The sequence below is a fragment of the Thunnus thynnus genome, chromosome 3, assembly GCF_963924715.1.
Source record: "Thunnus thynnus chromosome 3, fThuThy2.1, whole genome shotgun sequence".
Lineage (NCBI taxonomy): Eukaryota > Metazoa > Chordata > Actinopteri > Scombriformes > Scombridae > Thunnus > Thunnus thynnus.
This window is the reverse complement of record NC_089519.1, coordinates 5,124,380-5,144,434: the sequence shown is the minus strand read 5'-3', so window position 1 is coordinate 5,144,434 and position 20,055 is coordinate 5,124,380. Positions and strand designations below refer to the sequence as shown.

General features: G+C 38.7%; 3 protein-coding genes across 5 annotated transcripts in view; 2 read left to right on the top strand and 1 right to left on the bottom strand.

Moving 5' to 3' along the window:
- pnpla6 (patatin-like phospholipase domain containing 6) overlaps positions 1 to 3,862 on the top strand; it is a 32,844-nt gene extending 28,982 nt beyond the window's left edge. For all 3 annotated transcript variants that reach the window (XM_067581941.1, XM_067581917.1, XM_067581926.1), the window contains 2 exons: positions 16 to 161; positions 1,810 to 3,862. In XM_067581941.1, the coding sequence (XP_067438042.1) occupies positions 16 to 161; positions 1,810 to 1,884 (221 nt within the window). In that variant the 3' untranslated portion in view covers positions 1,885 to 3,862. The remainder of the gene's footprint in view (positions 1 to 15; positions 162 to 1,809) is intronic.
- A 2,454-nt stretch (positions 3,863 to 6,316) lies between these two features.
- LOC137180528 (ependymin-like) lies at positions 6,317 to 10,676 on the top strand. The gene is made up of 6 exons (XM_067585920.1): positions 6,317 to 6,454; positions 6,830 to 6,864; positions 6,981 to 7,109; positions 8,736 to 8,919; positions 9,182 to 9,269; positions 10,106 to 10,676. Exons 1-6 carry the CDS (start codon positions 6,379 to 6,381, stop codon positions 10,254 to 10,256), a joined length of 663 nt encoding a protein of 220 aa, XP_067442021.1. The 5' UTR covers positions 6,317 to 6,378; the 3' UTR covers positions 10,257 to 10,676.
- A 4,160-nt stretch (positions 10,677 to 14,836) lies between these two features.
- On the bottom strand, positions 14,837 to 17,473 carry LOC137175956 (piggyBac transposable element-derived protein 3-like). The gene is made up of 2 exons (XM_067581908.1): positions 16,796 to 17,473; positions 14,837 to 16,697 (listed from the first exon to the last, which is right to left on the bottom strand). The coding sequence occupies exons 1-2, from the start codon at positions 16,951 to 16,953 to the stop codon at positions 15,206 to 15,208; spliced, it is 1,650 nt and encodes a 549-aa protein (XP_067438009.1). The 5' UTR covers positions 16,954 to 17,473; the 3' UTR covers positions 14,837 to 15,205.
- Positions 17,474 to 20,055: the final 2,582 nt, after the last annotated feature.

The following is a 20,055-nucleotide window of genomic DNA, read 5'->3' as shown; positions in this document are numbered from 1 at the left end:
AATCTTTCCATTCAGCGGAGGAGTCAGACTGTCTGACGGAGTACGAGGAGGACGGGATGGACACAGTGAGAGAGGAGGAGGGGGAGGAAGAGGAGGAAGAGGCAGATGACCCTGAGGACCACTCCCCCGGAGAGTGGGGCCAGAATGGAGTCTTCCAGACTGTGAGCACACACAAAAATGAAAAAATGCCTGTTTTACAACATCAGGAATCAGAACCTACTGAAGTAAATGTCTTAAATTCATTCAAATGAAAACCTGCCTACCTTAAAGGAGAAGTCTGGTGATATTTTATATTGGTGTTATTGTCAACTAATAAGTATTGTCAGTGTAGCTAAAGCCTGATATAACTGATTCTGTGCTATACTGTGGGTTTTCTTGTCCAAAACTACTTAATAACACATCAGTCAGCCACACCATTCCTTCATTTCAATGAACACACACACTGTCCTGCCAGCGTCGGAAATTAGCGGGGGGGCAGGGGCAAAAATGCCCCTAAAAACTGTGATGGAGGGGCAGAAATTGCCCCCAAAAATTCGAAAAAAATAATTTTATCTTTACTAGTTTAGGTCAGTATCCTAATTCTACATGATGCCATCATTTTATTTTCATCCAATTCATTTAATTTCAGTTGTAACACACAAACACAAACAGCGCTGTTGTTGCACTCCTGCTGCACCTGCAGTGAAGTTCGCTGCCAGGATGGACCGCTAACTCCTTACAAAAACTCTAACTGCTCCACCCGATGAAAGCAACCTAAGTCCCGGGCCATCACCAACACCACCACCAGCAAGCAAAATAAAGACGAATAAGACGGCAAAGAAAGTTGCGGCTTCAACTATTGAAAAATGGAAAATAGACTGGCTTGGTGTCGAATAAATGAATAAGACGACTCTCCTCTACTGCAAGGCATGCAGGGTTCACCCACCCAAAAATAGCCTGGAACCATGAAAAAGTAATCACGACTTTATCAAAGGAAGTGAACGGGTCAAAAAAGTGTTCGGCTCATCGGCACTAAGCCAGCAAACATAATCGATTTGCTTATGACAATTAATATTAACACTAGTGTCTTTTGTCAGCACGTTAGCCAATATAGTGTTAGTAATTTGGCTAACGTTACTGTTAATACATATACATATAATATAATATACGTGGGATAGATTGCCTCCCCATTGGTTTACATTGTAAGGTGTGATATGGCACTGCAACTTTCAGAGCTTACTAGATCTAAACCGTTCAAGTTATTACAAAGTTTTTAACAACTTTTTTTCAGCATAGTTTCATAAGTCACCTATTAAAGTTTGAAGCCGATACCAGTAACACCCTCGGAGGAGATAGCATTTGTTTGGGGGCCAAACTTGGGGCAAAGTCTTATTTTGAAAGGCTAATTGCGGACTTCCTGTTGGATTTAGGTCAGGGGTGTCAGTGTATGATTCATAGGTCTTGATGAGACAAATAATTGAGTTTTGGTTTGATCTCTCTACGACATTCCTACGGGCCGTGGCGGCCATTTTAGTTATATAGGTGGCGCTAGAGAGCACCTTTTGGCACTTTAGGGGTTAATTTTTACATTTTATCATTTTTCACCAGACCTGATGTGCGTGCCAAATTTGGTGAGTTTTTGAGCATGTTTAGGGGGTCAAATTTAGGGTTTAAGTGGCGTAATAATAAAGAAACAAACACACGAAAAACAATAGGGTCCTTGCCCTTTTGGGCTCGGCCCCTAATAATCTGATATCTTGTGACTATTTAGAGTGTGATACTAGAGGAAAAGATAAACAGGTAAAAAACAATACTGTCTTTTCTCTGCAGGATGAGGAGAAATCTGTGAGGCAACGCAGGAAATTCACCAGTGACTCCAACACCTCAGAAGTCTCCGACTGCTGACAGCGGGCCATGGAGGAATAGGAGGAGTTTAAACAAGATCAAGGGCCAAATTAGTCCATAAATTGTCAAGACGAGGGACTCGGACGTCACACTCAGCTCCTGCAACTCCTGAAACTCTAACAGACTGTTTGTTTTTTTTTCTTGCTTGTTTTTTGGAGGGAATCACCGTTCATTCTCTAAACTGTTAAACCTTTTTCTTTAAACATGTATCAAGTAGCTTCCTCTTCGCTCTCACGCTGGTTTCATCTGTTCTCATTCTGACCACATCGTCAAAAATGAATACTGTATATGTGGGCTCTTTGAAAGTTTACCCCTACCCAGTGTACTATTCCCTCAACCAGAGACTCCCCGAGTAACCAACACAAGAAAACAGGGACACCTAAAACTTCCCGAGTCACTTTTTCAGTTTCAAATGGGCCAGAAAGACGCCTCCTGCATGTCCCGTCTGTCTCTGAATCTTCACGTACGTCTCTAATGTCGGTACAGCTTCATTGCACTCCGTACACGGTCCATTCATTTCTCGCGTGTGTTTGTTCGGACTAGCCCGTGTATTAGGATGACTGTTTGGTTCAGGCTTGAAAAGACTTGTTGAAATAGTAGCAGGGCAGTGAAAAGACAAGTAAGGCATACATGTAGTAGAGCTGTAGTTGATAAGAGTTAGGTAAGTTTTAGTGTAGATGTCAAGTAGGGAGTCAGGTAGGGGAAGCTACAGGAGGAATAAATGTCCATGTAGACACCAAAGTAGAGTTTATGTTGAATGAACAGAGGCGAGAGGAGAGCGGCGGATTTAAAATTTAGAAATTTAAAGAAAACGATTTGTTATGGAATTCAGAAAGATACTGTAGAAAGTTTTGAAATGTGGAAAATTTAAGAAAGAACATTAAGGGTCCAGAGAAGGAAAGAGACGGACCAGTGAGTAAAAGTGTTATTTTAATTTAATTTATTTAAAATTCACGCACAATAGAGTAGAGTGAGCTTGATTTGTTGTAGGTAGACTAAACCGAAGAGAAGATGGAGAGAATGTGTGACGGAAACGAAGGATGAATGAGGTGGTTTCGGTTGAGTGGATGACAATTGTGTCTGCGCGCGCTTGATATGGTGTGTTTCAGCTGTTTCGTTTAAAAATGATGCCAGATAAAGACGATGCCTTTTCAACCGGTGTTCGATGCACTCTCAGTGATGGCGGAGAAGAGAGAGAGCGAGCGATCATTTGACTGACACTACACAAAAAAAGTGGTGTGTGTGTGTGTGTGTGCCCGCCTCTGCTTACGAGGTCGCACACACACGCGCTCAGGGTTTCTGCGTTTACAGAAACGGACACGAGACATAAGTTGAGAGGAAAGTATAGATGAGACTTTATCTCTGTCTTTACAGTAGTGGAAATCTTAAAAACCATGCCAACAAATTATTGTTGAGAAATAAGTCATTTTGACGTGAACGCTACACAGAAACCCTGAGTTAATCCTAAACTTCAAATGGAAACTCACCTCATGTAACTAACACTATAATTAATATGGACCTCTTGTAGAAATTGTAACAGGATTATATTATAATATACACATTGTTGATATTCATATATGTATATGAGGTGGAAATTTGTAAGTTGATGCTTTGCTGCAAAACAAGGGAACCTACACCTAAACAAAAAAAGGGTTTCTTCTCTTAAAATGTTTTTTGTTCTCTGGATGGTTGCCAGATTTGCTTTTTGTTCTTTATTTATATGTGTTAACTACTGGCTTTTTTTTTTTTTTTAATGATTTTCTTTTTTTTTAATTGGGGGGGGGGGGGGGGGGGGGTTAGGGAGTGTCTTATTTTAATTAACTTGCTTTAGCTGTTTTGCACTGAAAATATTTGAAGTATTCCTTGCTCAGAAGATGTTTGGTTTATTATTGCCATCCACCTTGAGATGCCAAGGGAAACTCAATATAAAAAGAGATAATTTAATATGCATATTGAAAAATAAATATAATATGCATCATATCGTGTGGCATTTGAGTTCTGTCTTATATCATTCCATGTATATAATGAGCTTCACTGTTGTTTTAAATGCAGCAAAACATTTGTATGTTACAAAGCTGACAACTGGAAAACTGAACACAATCCTAAAATATATAGTTGATAATACTTAAATTGATTTTAAACAGGACTCTAATGTGAGGATGTTGTTTGCACCAGTGGTAAGCCGCCAAAACCAAAATCAATATTTGGTTTTGGGTCTTTGCTCAGCTGATGTTTGCCTTTCTGTGCCGACACATGTGGGTACAAAAACACCACATGTTGGCTTCATTTCATTTTGTACGTGCAGCTGAAATAGTTCAGTGAACCACAAGTTCAAATTTGCATGCAAAAGTGTTTTTGGGAGAACTTTTGTATCAGACATCAGCAACTGTGGTGTATCTGTTAGAACACGCTCGACAACAACTTTAATGTTTCTCATGCTTTACTTGTAGGCTGTACAGGTTTACACATGTTAACTGTTTGTGGTTTATATTCATTACGCACTAAACATCCTATAAAGCCAGAAACATACTTTTATCTCCAAACATATACATATTTTTTATGGTGATTTTAGGTCCTGCTTTAAACCACCACATTTTGGTATCAGTCACCCACAACAGATCCTCCACAATGTAATCTTTTCTCCTGCCTCATGTGTCGGTGAGGTCAAAGGTCATAGTAAACTGCAAACAGTATGGCTCAAGGACACCTAGACAGACGAGATTATCACCACAAAGTGTTAATTCATATTTCTAACATTTTGTAAAGGCTTCTAAGAACAAGAACACCTGAAATGTTTTTTTAGACTACAGCATTCATCAGCATAGACTTAAAAAAACATTAAGCTCAGATCTAAATGTCAGAATACTAACATGTTCACAATGACAGTGCTGAACACTAAACTAGCACCAACTACAGCTAAGGCTGATGTTAATGTCATTATGTTGCAAGTAAACTAGGACGTCATGAGGGGAACATGAATGTGGGTCCCGAATTTCATGGTAATACATCCAATAGTTGATATTTCAGACAGAGTGGAGGACTGACAGACTGAAATTGCCATACCTGGAACAGGTGATACTGCTAGCATGGCAAAAAAAAAGCAAAAAGAGATCAATAAATTCAAACTTGTTCATAGCGTCTGATGTGGGACAGTGTAGATTATGTACGCGTGTCATTGATAAACTTCAGTCAGTCTTCAGATAAAAACAAAGCACCTGACTCTGAGCCAACCAACAGATCATTATCAGTGTTCATTGATAATTACTTCCAATAGAAAAGACCTGACCTCTAAACATTAATGTGATGCAGCTTTATCTGCCCTTCATATCATGTTTCTTTTAGCTAATATGGAGTTTTTACTGCTGCGATCATTTACCTTGAGGTCAATGGAAATTAATCCAATTTGAACTCTGACATCAGACAACATGCTTTGAACTAATTATAACTTTGAGTTTTATACATTACACTTTAATACATTTCACAGTATGTATAGTATTTAACCATTGTACACCACTAAAATGTATGCTGCTGCTGGAAATAATTTCACTTGTATCCAAACTTAAAATGTACTTTGTTGTAACTAATTAGATTTTTTATTTCATCTTTTTTTTTTTGCATACAAATACTGTCATCAGTGTGTTTTTGTTGCATGTTTCTCCAAAGAGTTTAATGAGGCAGCTTTTTCCCTCTAGTGTTAATGTATAAAAAAAATTATCAAGTGCATGATATGAGAAGCGGATGAAGTAACTACAGAAAGAAAGGAGACATGTAGTGGAAAATTCACTGTTTAATCAGATAAATGTAGCCCATAACAGTAGCAGGCTGAGAAATAACCAGGTGGAGTTCATACTGTACACATGAGATCATTCACACCTGCAGTCAAAACACTGACAAATTCTGCACAGTGAAGCTCGAAAATATATTTTTGAGTTAAGGGGAACTTTAAGGAAGTGATAAAGGGCATTGCTGCATTTAAGGCAAATCATAAAAGTTTAGAAAATATTTAAATATAATACAAAATAAAACTATACATTTTTTTAACATTATCTTTTTTGAAAGCCCATTTTAATATCCCTTAAAGGGAAATTCAGATGAATAGTGGCGGAGGAATAATAATCAGGAGGTCAATAGGACATTTCCTTCAAAATAAACATCTATTTTCAGTCATATGTTCAGTATATTTGTTTTTGTAAAAACAAAGATTAATGTGTTATCTCCACAATCTGATGAGCTTGGTCCTTTAACATGAAACAAGCATGTGATGCATTATATAATCTTATCAATGGTTTTCTGCTATATGATCATACAACTGTTAGTTATTTGGTCATGTTTGCCTTCATGGGCGTCGTCAGCAAAAAAAACGCTGAAGGGGTTGAACCATGTGAGCGAGCGCTGTCAGCTGTGATATGAGCAGGTATATTAGGAGGTGTGTGTTGTTCCCTGAGACCAGAGTGGTCACGGCTTCTCCTCGTCCGGCTCCTAAAGCGTCTCGACATGAACTTGATCAGTGTGCTGTCCTGCCTCAGCCTGGTGCTGGCAGCTGCTGCCGCCCAGGCTCCTAAACCCTGTAGTAAGTGTTGAAAGACTACTGGTATTTTTTCAGTGTCATAGTGAGTTAAGCTGGACTTCAGTTACATTTAGGAAAAGTGAGGAGAGTTTTGACTGTTTGTGCATGATAGATGGAGAAAAATCAAATGGCTTAAAGCTGGAATTTGATTTAACTGAACTCATAATATACATATTTTTCTGCTTATCCATCCCTCTATTGCCAATCAATGATACAGACAGGACAGATCTCTAATTATATACAAACCAAAAATATTTCTTTGTCAACAGCTGAGTTAATTCACTCATCATGCTACGGTTTTCAAATGAGCATACAGAAATATCTCATTTTAAATTAGCAAAAGTACTGATTTTTGTTTTTTGATTTCCTCTTCCACAGTCGTTCCACCGCTGATGACTGGAGGCATCACCGTGGTGAGTTGACCCCTTACTTTGCATGTACTCTGGTTTTTTGAAAGATGCTCCATTTTAAGGCTGGACCCGTGTCAAATGATCTCTCACTCTCCTTTCACTCTCTGTCTGTCTTTCAGATGGCCAAGAACATGTTATCCACAGGAAAAATAAGCTATGATGCTTTTGCTCCAAGGATGCGGGTTAGAAACTACGGTTCTAACGGCAACGAGACCTTTGCTATGGACCAGCTGATGCTTTTCAACAAGGTATTAAACCCTGCTTAAATTGTTCTACATGCATACTGACTGAGCTTTGTCACATGTGAAATCTGAATGAGGGTTTATCTGTTACTATGGGAACACTCTTGACACAATGCACATGGTCTACCTGTTTTTCAATGAATTTCAAACAAATTAATACCAAATAGTATTATAGCATTAGTCTTGATGCAATTTTATAAAAAATACTGTAAATTGTTAAGATTTCTTCAAACATCTGAATGTTGATTAGTTTGAACCAGAAATGTATTCACCACATCCCCTTTTCTGCAGCATCAGCATATCTAATCTCTTCTTTCAAACTACAGTCAGTGTCCAGTCACCATGAATGATGGTCTGTATGTTTATACAAACTAAAACATGAAGCAACACGTAGCAGTGCACAGAATGACGCACAGTTAATAGTTTTGTGAAAAGTAGGAAAATTATATTTAAGGTCGACAGTAGCTTCTTTCTGCATTCTTAACACAAGACTTTCTTTGATTGAATAAAAGAAAACAACACCAAAAATGGGCTGCAACTAACAATAATTTTTATTATTAATTACATTATTTTCTGAATATTTTTTTTTCTTATTAGTCAATTACTTGTTTAATCTAAAATGTTTGATAACTCATTCAAACTGCCTGTTTGTCAACAGTTTACAATATTCATTTACATGTATATAAGGGAAAAGCAGCACATTCTCACATTTGAGAAACTGAAAACAGAATGTTTGTTTTTTGTTTTTAATAATTACTTAAAGGACCAGTGTGTAGGATTTAGTGTCATCTAACGATGAGGTTGCACATTGCAACAAACTGAATACCCCCCCTTCCAAGTGTGTAGGAGAACCTACGGTGGCCATGAAACTCATGAAAAACATGAAAGACCTTCTTTAGAGCCAGTGTTTGGTTTGTCCATTCTGGGCTACTGTAGAAACATGGCTGTGCAACATGGCGGGCTCCATGGCAGAGTACCCACTCCCTATGTAGATATAAATCACTCATTCTAAGGTAACGAAAACACAACAATTCTTATTTTCATGAGATTATACACTAATTAAAACATAGTTATGAATATTATATTCCATTTCTGCCAAGTCTGTTCCGCTAGAAATTCTACACACAATTATTTAATCATCATGATTGTTTTCCATTAATTTTCTTCTTTGATAAATCAATGTTCCAGAAATAAACCAAAATATGACAAATAAAAAGACTACACCCTCCTCTATCTTCTCAGTGCTACTATGTCTCAATACACACACTCTTCGCTCAGTTTATCACCATATTTCTTTACTAGAACAGTAAATTACGTTTCTAACATGAGTCACAGTTACTGACCGCGTTCCACAAGGCCTCACTTTCATCATGGCTACATCACCTCTCGGACTTGAGCCCCATGCTAGCTGGCTAACATGCTAACATGACTTGTTAGAACACAATGCAACCAACTTACAGAATTTTGTCACAAACACAATAAACAGCACACATCCCTTATGACAAAACCATATACATGGTAATACACAAGTTTCCTTTCAAAGTCAACACATGTGAAGACAACAAAGATATGAAGCAGACAAAAATAGAGACGTGGAAGGTCAACACTTGTTTTCTGTCTTCATCCTTTCAGAAAGTCTATTACGAGATCGACTGGAGCAAGTTCACTTGCAAGAAGAAGGCTCTGGATGCCAGCTTCATTCCCATCCAAGTGCCTCCTGATGCCAAACTGATGGGTCAGGTGATTATGGGCTCCTCCTCTTCCTGGGGAATGGGTGTGCTCATCAACACTTGGTATGGAAGCCTGCCACAGAACGGTAAGAGGGAACATTGTACCCAAAACCAAGAAATCAGGCGGTAACACTCTGATATTTTCTGACGTGGGCTATGAGGATATGTGTGTGTCATTCATTATTTCTACATGTGCTGTTTAATTAGATGTGGATTTGGTGGCTTTGAAGTTTTTCGAAGACATTTTTGATGGAGTTGGGCTAAGAAACAGGAAGTAAAGTAATGAGTAATGTAGATAATTACCTGCTGAGTAATTAGTACTTTATAACTTATGATTCATGTCTTCAGGTATGTACACAAGTGTCTTCACTGAAACTGGCTGCATCCCTATGACCTTCACTAGCTACACCCCAGAATCTGGATGGATCACTCTCAGGTGAGAACTGAGCCGACAAAACCGCAGAAACAGCTAAACAATCAACATCACCAAAACAGTGCTGCTATTCATATAACCACTAATCTGTTAAGACTGTATCAAACATTTCCCTTTAAGTAACTTTAAGTTTTGAAAAATCATCTTAATCCCAACTGTCTGACAGTATCAGTATCATGTACTGTACTCTGTAGCTGCTTCTTCCAGCTTCTCACTGAAACTATAGGATTTTTCACTGAGGGAAATAATCAAATACAAGACCAGACATGTTTTTTATGGCTGCACCATTTAATCAAATGGAAATATTCTATATTTTGTGCATCGTGATATACACATTTTCACCTAATTCAGCCTGATATGTTTAAAATCTTCTTAAACTTTGGGATCTCCCATTGAATTAGTTTCTGAGGGTTTTAACAAAGTTTGAATGCACAGCATGAGTTTGAAGTGACTGATTGGGATTTAATTGTATAAAAAAAAGTTTTGAACCTTGTAGCTATACTATACAACAATGGACAGTTCCTCCACAACAGTCAAATAAACATGATCAAATATTAGCACATTCGGTGTGGGCATGATTGACTTTTATTACACCCTCACTGTGGAATCATGACATTGATTGAAGTGAACTTTGTTAAATCGTGGCAACATGGTTTATGCTGTGCTGTATACAGTCTGCTGTCCATCTTGAACTGTTCCTGTGTACAAAATGTCCTGTTCGTTGTCTTCCATCTGTGACGTTTTACTGTCAAACTTAAACTCAGGTCAAAACTCAAACAACATTCTTAGTACATTAGTCCGTAGTGATTCTCAAAAATACATTTTTGTTTATATTTCAGCACATTCAACTGGGTATTGGGGCTCTCTGACGCTATGGACTTCATTCCTCCTTTCTTCTGTAACAAGTCTAAACTGGAGGAGACAGAGAAACCAGATACTGTCTTCACTGCCCTGCAGTCTCTGGCCATGAAGACCAAGAAAGTGGAGTAAACATTTGGAGAGTCATATCAAAATAATCACAAATCTGCTTCCTTCAACGCAGCAGAACTAAATTTTAACCCAAATGATCTAGTAAGATTATAATAATTAATACGATTGTTTTAACCTGCTATGCCACAATATAGCCACCAGAAAATGCAACAAGTCAAAGGACTGTATGTGAATGTCATTTTAACACACTTTTGACATCTTTCTCCACCTTGTGTTGTCGTAATGGGGTAAAACCCATCCGCCTCACTATTTGGGATGGCAGGTTAAAGGAAGAACAGTAAGATTGATTCTGAGATATGAGACTAAAAATTAGAGGTGCACAGTAGGAGTCAACCTGGAATAACAACTTATGTAGCTGCATTCCTGCTATGTATTGTATCTCTGTCATCGTCTTCAATAAAATAAAATAAATGCATTGAATGATATTGTCCTTATTTGGAGTTGGGTGTTCGGGGGAATGAATGAACAAGGCAGTAATAAGAAGAAAAACAATTACAACATAGACAAAAGTGAAAAGTGAAAAGTGAATATTTAATCCTCACCAAACATGTTTTCCATGTGCTTTCATGTGTGTGGGGGCGGGGGCACATGTGCTTGTAGACAACAAACAGAGAGATGCAATGGTTATCAGACCAGTTGCAACAATCAGTAATCTCGTTGGCAGGACAGACAAGGCTTTTAATTAGAAGCCAAAAGATGAGTTTTAAGTTTAGATTTAAAGGATTTAGCAGACTCAGACTGTCTGACGTCAGCAGGGAGGTTATTCCATCAAAACGTAGCCCGATAGAAAAAGACCCTGCTTCCTGCTCACTTCTTTTTAACTCTGGGTACAGACAGGAGCCCTGCATTTTGAAAGCGGAGAGTTTGGGATGGAATATATGGTTTAACAGGTATGATGGGGCCCATTTAGGATTTTATAAGTCAGTAGAAGCACCTTAAAGTGTGATCTAACATGGATAGGAAGCCAATGAAGGGAGGCTAGAATTGGTGTAATATGGTCATATTTTTTTGTTTCAGTTAAGATTATAGCTGCAGCATTTTGAACCATCTGAAGACTTTTAGTACTAGAACATGGCAGACCCGAAAACAGAACATTACAGTAATCAAGTCTGTAGGAAACAAATGTATTTATTGGAGTCTCTGCATCAGCCATGGACAGGGAAGACTGAAAGTGGAAAAAGGCAGTCTTGGTGATTTTTTTGATGTGCTTATCAAAAGAGAGGCTGGGATCAAACATAACACCAGGATTCTTGCATGCCACACTTTGTGAAATCACACAGTTGTCGAGAGTCACTGTGACATGATAAAACTGGTGTTTGTGTCTAGCAGGGCCAACGACCAGCATCTCAGTTTTATCTGAATTTAGAAGCAGGAAACGGCCCCTCTGGCCCCGGCTCTTCATCGGGCTTCTCGACAGACCCCCAAAACCATTTGTCCTTGGAGCAAACGGCATCGCCCATCACCTGATGTAGCCAAACCAGCTACCACCTCAGCTGCTTTCTGTCCACCTCCAGCTGCAATGACCACTGACCCTGGTCAAGTGCCACCACCTCCTGCCTCGCTGAGGTCAGCTTTGTCCATCACCTGCAAACTCCCTTCCAACCTTGCACTTTACATCAACGGGGTAACTCTGTTCCTGAAATCTTGATATTGGGTCAATCCATCATAATATTCGTTAAACTCCCATCTGCCATCACATATTGTCTCGGCGGCAGAGAGGTTAAGCATTTTATTGAACTTACTCCAACGCTCATCGACCTCCACCCTTCAGTCCACACTGTAATGGTACACACTGGAACGAATAACGTCATGTCCAGACAATCAGTAAAGCTGCATCAGGACACTGAATCACTGTGCTGCACGATTGAGGGTCTGGGAAAAAGCTGCATAATCTCTTGTCCTATATCTACTCTCTCAAAGAGCGTTGAATGCTTTAGTCGTCTTTTTAGTCTCCACCAGTGGCTGCTTAATTTCTGCTCTGCAGCAAGATATAATTTCATCAGCAATTTTGACTATTTCTGGACTAAGCAGTACTTCTACAAAATGGATGGCCTCCATCCAAATAAGAAAGGAACCAAGCAACTAGTTTCTAATTTTATCCATTTTATAGCTTTTAATTCTCCCTGACACACATCTCAGCATGATCCATTCTGCACTTTAACTTCACCTTAGAAAAGAAAAGCCTGTTATACAACAGTGAGGGTCCTGCTGGCCTTTTCTGTGATTTTAAAAGCACCGTTCCCATCGTGACCAATGACAGAAGAAACAAGTTTTCAGCAAGCCATCTCTCGCCTTGTATGGTCACTCCATCAAATGTCAAATTCACATTCCCTGCCGGTCAATGTCTCCTCCAGTGCTCCATGCCAAAATGCCAAATATATTCAAGACAGGGCTGTAAAGATCTCTGTTAAATAAGTCATTTGTATAGCTGTTTTCATCAGATATAATTTAAATATTTCCTGTTTTGACTTAGGACTGTTTTTCTCCTTCAAGGCACTTCCATTTGTATTTAAGGGGAATACCCAGTGTCTGGGCCCTCTGGTTTACAGACCCCCCAAATCTTCTTTTGCCTTTATAAATGAATTCTCAGAGCTCCTATCTATAATCCTACCCAGATATGACAGGAATTTAATTTGAGGTGATTTTAATATTCATGTCTGCTGCACCCCTAACGGTGTAAATCCTGAATTTTTATCCCTGATTTATTCTTTTAATCTATCTCTCTCACCGACCTGGCCCACTCACTGTCAGGGCCATACTCTTGTTGGAATATTAATACTTTTATTAATATAAAACCTCGTCTGGGCACTACCTCCATTGTTGGTTAGAATTTTTTAGTGCCAGGAGGAAGCACTGACCTTTATTCAATTTAATCAACAAATCAGTTTCATAACCGGACGTTCTTGTCCAAGCAGCAGACCTCTGTGCTCAAAGAAATCACAACAAGAACAACTTCTTAGGATACATGAAGACATTTATTAATAGTTAAATGTTTTGAGGATGCATGATAAAGCATAAGATAATACATACAAGAGAATAATAAGGCCTTTAAATGATAATAAAAATAAAATAATACAGAAAATAATTTAGAAATAGTGGCTCGAAATGTGTGACTTGAGATGTATTGCAACGTGGAATGCTAAGGGAACTCTAATTCAACTTCTCTAAAGAAATTATCTTTTTAATTTTAATGTAATTCAACATCAACCCTTGATCACAAAGCCATGTCATATCTCACTGTTGACAAGTTTGCTGCAAAGATGACGTTGCAGCGTCCAGCGTTGTTTTGGGTTAAGCTGGAGTTAGTCTGCAGCAAGGGTGTAGAGTCACAGTGATGTTTGGTAGTTGCACAGTCTTGGCAGCGGTGTTGAACACCAGTGAAGAGGAGTCAAGCCATGTCAGGCCGCTCTGGAAAGAGTATTTTAGGTTTAACTCCTAGTTGCAGTACTGCTCTCAGCAAGCAGGCAGAAATCCAGTCTGGAGGCAGACTCCATTAAGAGTCACTATCATCTTCAAAATGATATTTCAGTTTGAGTGGAGAATTCAGGCTTTGGCTGGCTTCTTGTAATCTTAGTTTAATGCTGAATAAAGTTTAATCTGACTACAATCAAATCTTAAACTCAAATCGTAAACGTCAAAAATAAAATACTGTACATGGAAACACTTAAACACTTAATTTTACAAATAAACAAAAACAACTGACAACAACTTTTAAAATACCATTGCACAGTTACCACAGAAACATTCATTAACTCTTAATATAAGGAAATTCAGTATGAAGTTCTAACCCTCAGTAGGGGGCAGTATTGTCACATGTACATGTAGTAAAAATGTAATAAAATCAAAAATGTATCTCCGTGATAGATTACAACACAACTATTAAAGTTATAACATTCTTCATGTATTTCTATGACAAACAACATTACATGATTAACATAATGATTAGACATTTCATTTACATGAAATTCGGATTTGGCTCAGATTTGCAGAGAGACTCCATGAATGTCCTCCAGGAATGTGAGAGTTTTCTGACTCTCGTCTGTGGAAGATAAGGGGGCCAGTTATCTGTCCATGTTTACTGACTTGTCGCTCCTTTCTCCTGGTTCAAATGACCCCAGAGGTCATTTATGCTTTTAGTTCAGGCCATAATTTAGTTATTGGTCAGAAATGGCCTCTCAGGAGGTCTGTTCAATCTCCATTTTGTCACAGTGTTTAACTTTGGTTAGTATCATGTTGTCAGAGCGCCACTTGGCAAAGAGGTCAGTTCAGGGTCCAGAGGTGAGGCACTAGACCATGTCTCTGTGGGGTTCACTCACCTCCTCAATTTGAGTTTAAAGAAGGGTTGTTTTATCCATTAACCATGTCACCCTCACCCCACCTGTACCTGTGAAGAAACAGACACCAGCCTCAGAAACTGACCTACACCACTCTGGGTGTACCTAGTTATAGGGACATTAATATGGAAGACATTAACTCTATGCCCCAGTTGTTCAGACCCAAAGCTCCCTTAACGCCTTGGAGGCCTTGGTAGTTTATAGACACTGTAGTTTTAAATGCATACTACTATGTATATGTATATCCTCCTGACTACCAGGAAAAAAAATATTGTCCGATTACATTTTTTTTTAAATTCCCCAATCCTTGTTAAGTAATTAGAATGCTGAAAACATTTTTTTTGAAAAAAAAGTTTTTATTTTTAAGATATCATGTGTCCACTACAGTGGACATCAGAACGCCATACATGTGAAACGGAACCTTGATGGCAACTAGTTAGTCCCAATGAAAATTTCAAAAAGTCATCATAAGAACGAGTTTGACATCCACATAACTGTCCATCATCACTTTTGTTTTTTTGTTTTGCTTTGTTATGCTTTTAAGATATAATGTTTCCACAGTGAACATCGGAACGCCGTATGTGAAACTGAACCTTGATGGCAACCAGTTAGTCCTTATTTGGTATGATACTTCAAAAAGCAATTCCCCTTCTTGGAAACACAAAGGAATACCTTGCACTTTGTGCACATCACGTATGTTTTGCTCTTGCAGCTGGATCTGCGACACCTTGATGCATGCGTTTCGTCCACCATCTCTGGAAGATGGATGGCGCCATAGTGTCTGAAAGCTGCATTTGGCTGCGGTTTCCACTTTTGACGTGGTGGAGTGTAGTCATCTTCGCTATCACTTGCGATGCCTGCTTGGGCCCGAGTAATCAAGTCTTCACCAAGGAGCAGTTTGAAGTCAAGGAACTTCAGTGGTTTCTTCCCCAGAAACTGGCTGTCACTCTTATACTGAAGCCAGGAGTTGGTGATTGCCAGGTCAAAAAAGTGAAAAACTGCACGCACTGTCCATTTCCGAGTGCGAGAGGCCATCCTGTAGAAACTCAACATTCGGTCAACCAAGTCCACACCACCCATGTTGGTGTTGTACTCAGCAATTGCCAGTGGCCTTGACACCTGGACAAACCTTTTGTCCTTCTTGGACCATCTTCTGCGTGTGTCCTGAGGTTCAATACCATAGGCGGAGGATGCCATGGCAACTGGCTTGTTGTCCAACCACTTTATGACAGCAAGTTCAGGAGTGCTTCTTCTGACTACCATCTCTGATGCCCCTCTTCCTTTCTTTTTGAAGGGTTTATCCCCTATGATCTTGCACTCCTTTGGCACCCTGTTTGTCATGAGGGTTCCAGTCCCTGTCATCCCTTTTGCCATCAGGGTGTCGAGGAGGTTGATCGTTGTGAAGAACCTGTCAAAGAACAGGTGGGTTCCTCTGGGAACAGACTCTGCCAAATGAAGAACGGCTTGCTCTCCGATGCCCTTTCCTTCTGTAACTTTGAAGGTAGTCTTGCCTTGGTAGATCACAAAGTCTAAGACCAGACCGGTTGGTGCGGCCAAGACAAACACCTTCAGCCCAGTTGGGTGTGGTTTACCTGGTACATACTGGCGCACTGGGCATCGACCAGTAAATGGAACCATTTGCTCATCAATGCACAATTTTCCTGTTCTAGGCAGACTCAGACATCCTTGCCTCACTTTGGTCAAGAGGGGCCTGATTTTCCACAAGACATCTCCTGTTTTTTCATCATCTGGCACATCCAGGTCATTGACAATCTTAATGGAATTTCTAAGCTTGTAAAACCGATTTCTGGTCATGGATTCTGCCACAATTTGAACTCTGGTATTTGAGGCCCAATACATTTGAATGTTTGGATATCCTAGACAGCTCATGTAAATAGAATTCCCAAAAAATGTCTTCAGTTCTTCAGGAGTGGTATTTAGTGTTGCTCCAGACGAAAGTACTTCACGCTGATTTGTGCACAGGGCCATTTCTTCAAACACGGAGTCATCAATGTACTGCTTAAAATAATCCATTGGGGTCCAGTTTTGGCGTGTCATGGAATCATTGCTCTGGGTAATGGGAGGATCATCAAGTTGGAATTTGAATCTAAAGAAAACCAATAAAGGGAGAAAAACAAAATTAATATAAGTCTCAATTGTTAGAGAAAAAAGTTATTCTTTTTTGAATACAAACTCAATATGTACTTTGAAGTCTTGCTCCACAGTGGACTCCGACTGGACATAGATGTGGACTGTTCTGCTTGATCTGACTCTTCTGCATCTGCTTGCCCTGCCTGAGTTTCATCCTCAGAGCTCTCTGAATCATCTTCCCCTGCATCTGGCTCAAACACTGCATCTTGCATTTCTTCATCAGACAACTCAATATCTGAGTTTCCCTCAACGATTCGCAGTAAAATTCTCTCTGCCTCTGAGAATGACTCCCTTTCTTTTCATTTGAAAAAAAATAGGACAAAATTAAGTAATTAACTATAAACGTCCACTACGGAGGACATTTTTTAAACTCTTCAATAATATGCTAAAATACAACTAAATTAATTCAGAAACTGTTTTAATCTGTTCTTAAGAGACTTATATAAAAAATGCCATCAACATTTCAAGCCAAAATTTGCTCAATAAAAAACTTTATTCACTTACCTTTCCTCTTCCCATAAAATGTGCTTGCACTGACGGACGCCATTTTCCTGGATGTGGAAGTGAAAGGTCCCAAAGCCCCACCCCTTCACATTTGGTATCATTGAAAAGCCCTATCTGTCCTCTATAGACAGCAAAAGGAGTTAAAGCAGTAGTATGTTGTGGATGGGAGATATTCAGGTTTGCGAATGTCCTCCACAGAGGACAAAATTGAACTACTGGTAGTCAGGAGGATATGTATTTTTTTTTACAAATCCTGAAGATGTTGTTGACCTAGTTCAATTGAATCTTTCATATGTATTGTGTGTAAACAGAATTGGATATTGTTGGCCTAAAGTGTCAAATGTCAGGAGACATTTTGAAATGTGGGGGAGAGTGTGGCACATAGGAAATTGCCACTGATTTAAATATGTTATTTTTTTATATGTATAAAACTTCAGTTTGAATGTTAACAGACCCCTCCCCCCTCCCCATTTAATTTCACATACTGGTAGTTGGAATGGAAAAGGCACGTGACCACCTGGGGGTATATAAGGTATGAGCGGTTGCACTCTTCAGTTGGCAGTTAACGTTAAGAGTAAAGCCGCTGAAGATCAGCCGACCCACAAAGTGTCAATTTGTTCTTTCAGGTGGGTAAATGTAATGTAAGCGTGTATTCAGTTTTTCGGTTTTTCTATTTAATGTACTGTTTTTATTGTTTTATCGTTGATTTTATTGTTATTGTACTGCTTTATGTATTGTAGCGTGTCTGTAGGTTATTAGCGCTAGCTTGCCAGTTACAATGATGGTTGTCTTTGGGTTGAACAGATGTGGGGTTTGCCTGACTGCACTGATTTGTATGTATGTGTAAGATTTAATGTTATAGTGTTTTGTGGTTTGTATTTTCTTTGTTTTGTTCGTTTTCCTCTAGCAGCTAATAACGTTTCTTTTCAGTTTGTTTATAACGGTTAATAACGTTTATTTTCAGTTTGTTTATAACGGTTAATATCGTTTATTTTCAGTTGTTTATAACGGTTATAGAACGTAGTCAGTTAGAGCCAGAGCCCGAACAGCTGATTAGCAGCATTATTGTTTACCGTTGTCAAGGCAACCAGGCAGCTCACGTTGTAATACGTCACGCGTAAACAGAGGGGATGAATGAGGGAGATTATATTGTAATGTAAATGTTGCGTGATTGAAGTTATGAGGGAATGAGATAATTGTTTTATACCTGAAATGATAAGAATTGTAAATAATTGTAAATAATAGACTGATATAGCACTTTCAATGCTGTTATAGAATTGATCATTTTAGTAGCCTATTTTATGTATATATATCCTTTGTGATTCTGTTAGCCTATTGATTTTAAATGGAAATAGCAAGCTACTGTTCCAACTAATTTAAGTTGGCAGTTAACGATAAGAGTAAAGCCACTGAAGATCAGTCGACTCACAAAGTGTCAATTTGTTCTTTCAGAATAAATTATTTTTCTTAAATATGTCACCCCTCGAGTGAGCTTCCACTCTATGGGCGTAACACATGCATATTTACAGACTGGATTTTTCAATGAGGGAGAAGTAGGAAATGTAATTTTAAGGATTTTATTGAGGCAATTTGACTGTTTTTTGTGGAAAAACTGTATCAGACACAAATTAATATTCCATGTGGAGTATTTTTTATACATCTTAAAAAACATGTCTGAAGGGGATCTTTAAGGTTTTGGACAAGCAAACTGACATCACCATGGCCTCGAAATTGGATTTTTTTTTTTCAGTTTTTTCATAGACTAAATGATTAATCAATAAAATAATCATAATCATAATATGACAAAAGTAATGAAAATAATCGTTAGTTGCAGCACCATCTGAATGCATTTTTTAGTTTTTATGTAAAGCATCACATGGTTCAGCGAGGAAGAGAAAAGTTCTACTTTGCATAAATTAGTACTTCCACTATTTTATGCAGCTCAGTCATTCTGTTTATTGTTAAACCCTCATTAAGAGACTAATATGCATTCCGTGTCTTCAGCCAAATACCTGGCTGCCTTCATTCTGATTCCTTGTGGTCTTCAAAGGCGACACCTCAGCATCTGGATGGAAACTTGTGCTGGTTACTGCTATAATTTGTTATATCAGGACAAAGAATTCTCCAGTCACGTCAACATGAAAATACATGAAAATATAAACTCTTAAGGCAAGATGTAGTTTGCTTATTTGCTTTTTTGCTGAGTTAGATGAAAAAATTGAAAAAATAAGGAGTCTTGTGTATTAAATCCATACTAAAACTGAATTGTATTAGAGACAGTTTGTGGTTTTAAACTTGTTAATCAGGGAGCTTTAGAGGTGCTGGTCGGTGGATTTAGTTACCTTTGGACAGAGCCTTGTTAAGTGTCTCCCCTTGTTTGTAGTCTTTATGCTAAGCTAAGCTAACGACCCTCTGGCTGTAGCTTCATATTTACCACACAGATATTGGTGTCGATCTCATCTAACTTTCAACATGAAAGCACAATGTTGAATTATTCCTTTTAAAACCTCTTGTCCTTGCTCCATCTGTGACTCTGAAAGCTGAACGCTGCGCCAGCAACAAGTCAAAGAATGTGTTAATTAGAGTCAGTAATGATTCTCAACAAGTCACTGGGTTCCTCACACCTCATACAGTCTCTCTTCCTTCTATCTGTGGAGGAGATCAACTGGGGGAGACAAGGACACCAGATACCATTTCTGCTGTCTTGTGATCGCTGGCAGAGGCAACCAATAGAGGTGTAAACATCTGGCTAACACATCATGATAATCACAAACACTGCTCCCTTCAGCACAACAGACATTTAGACAAAT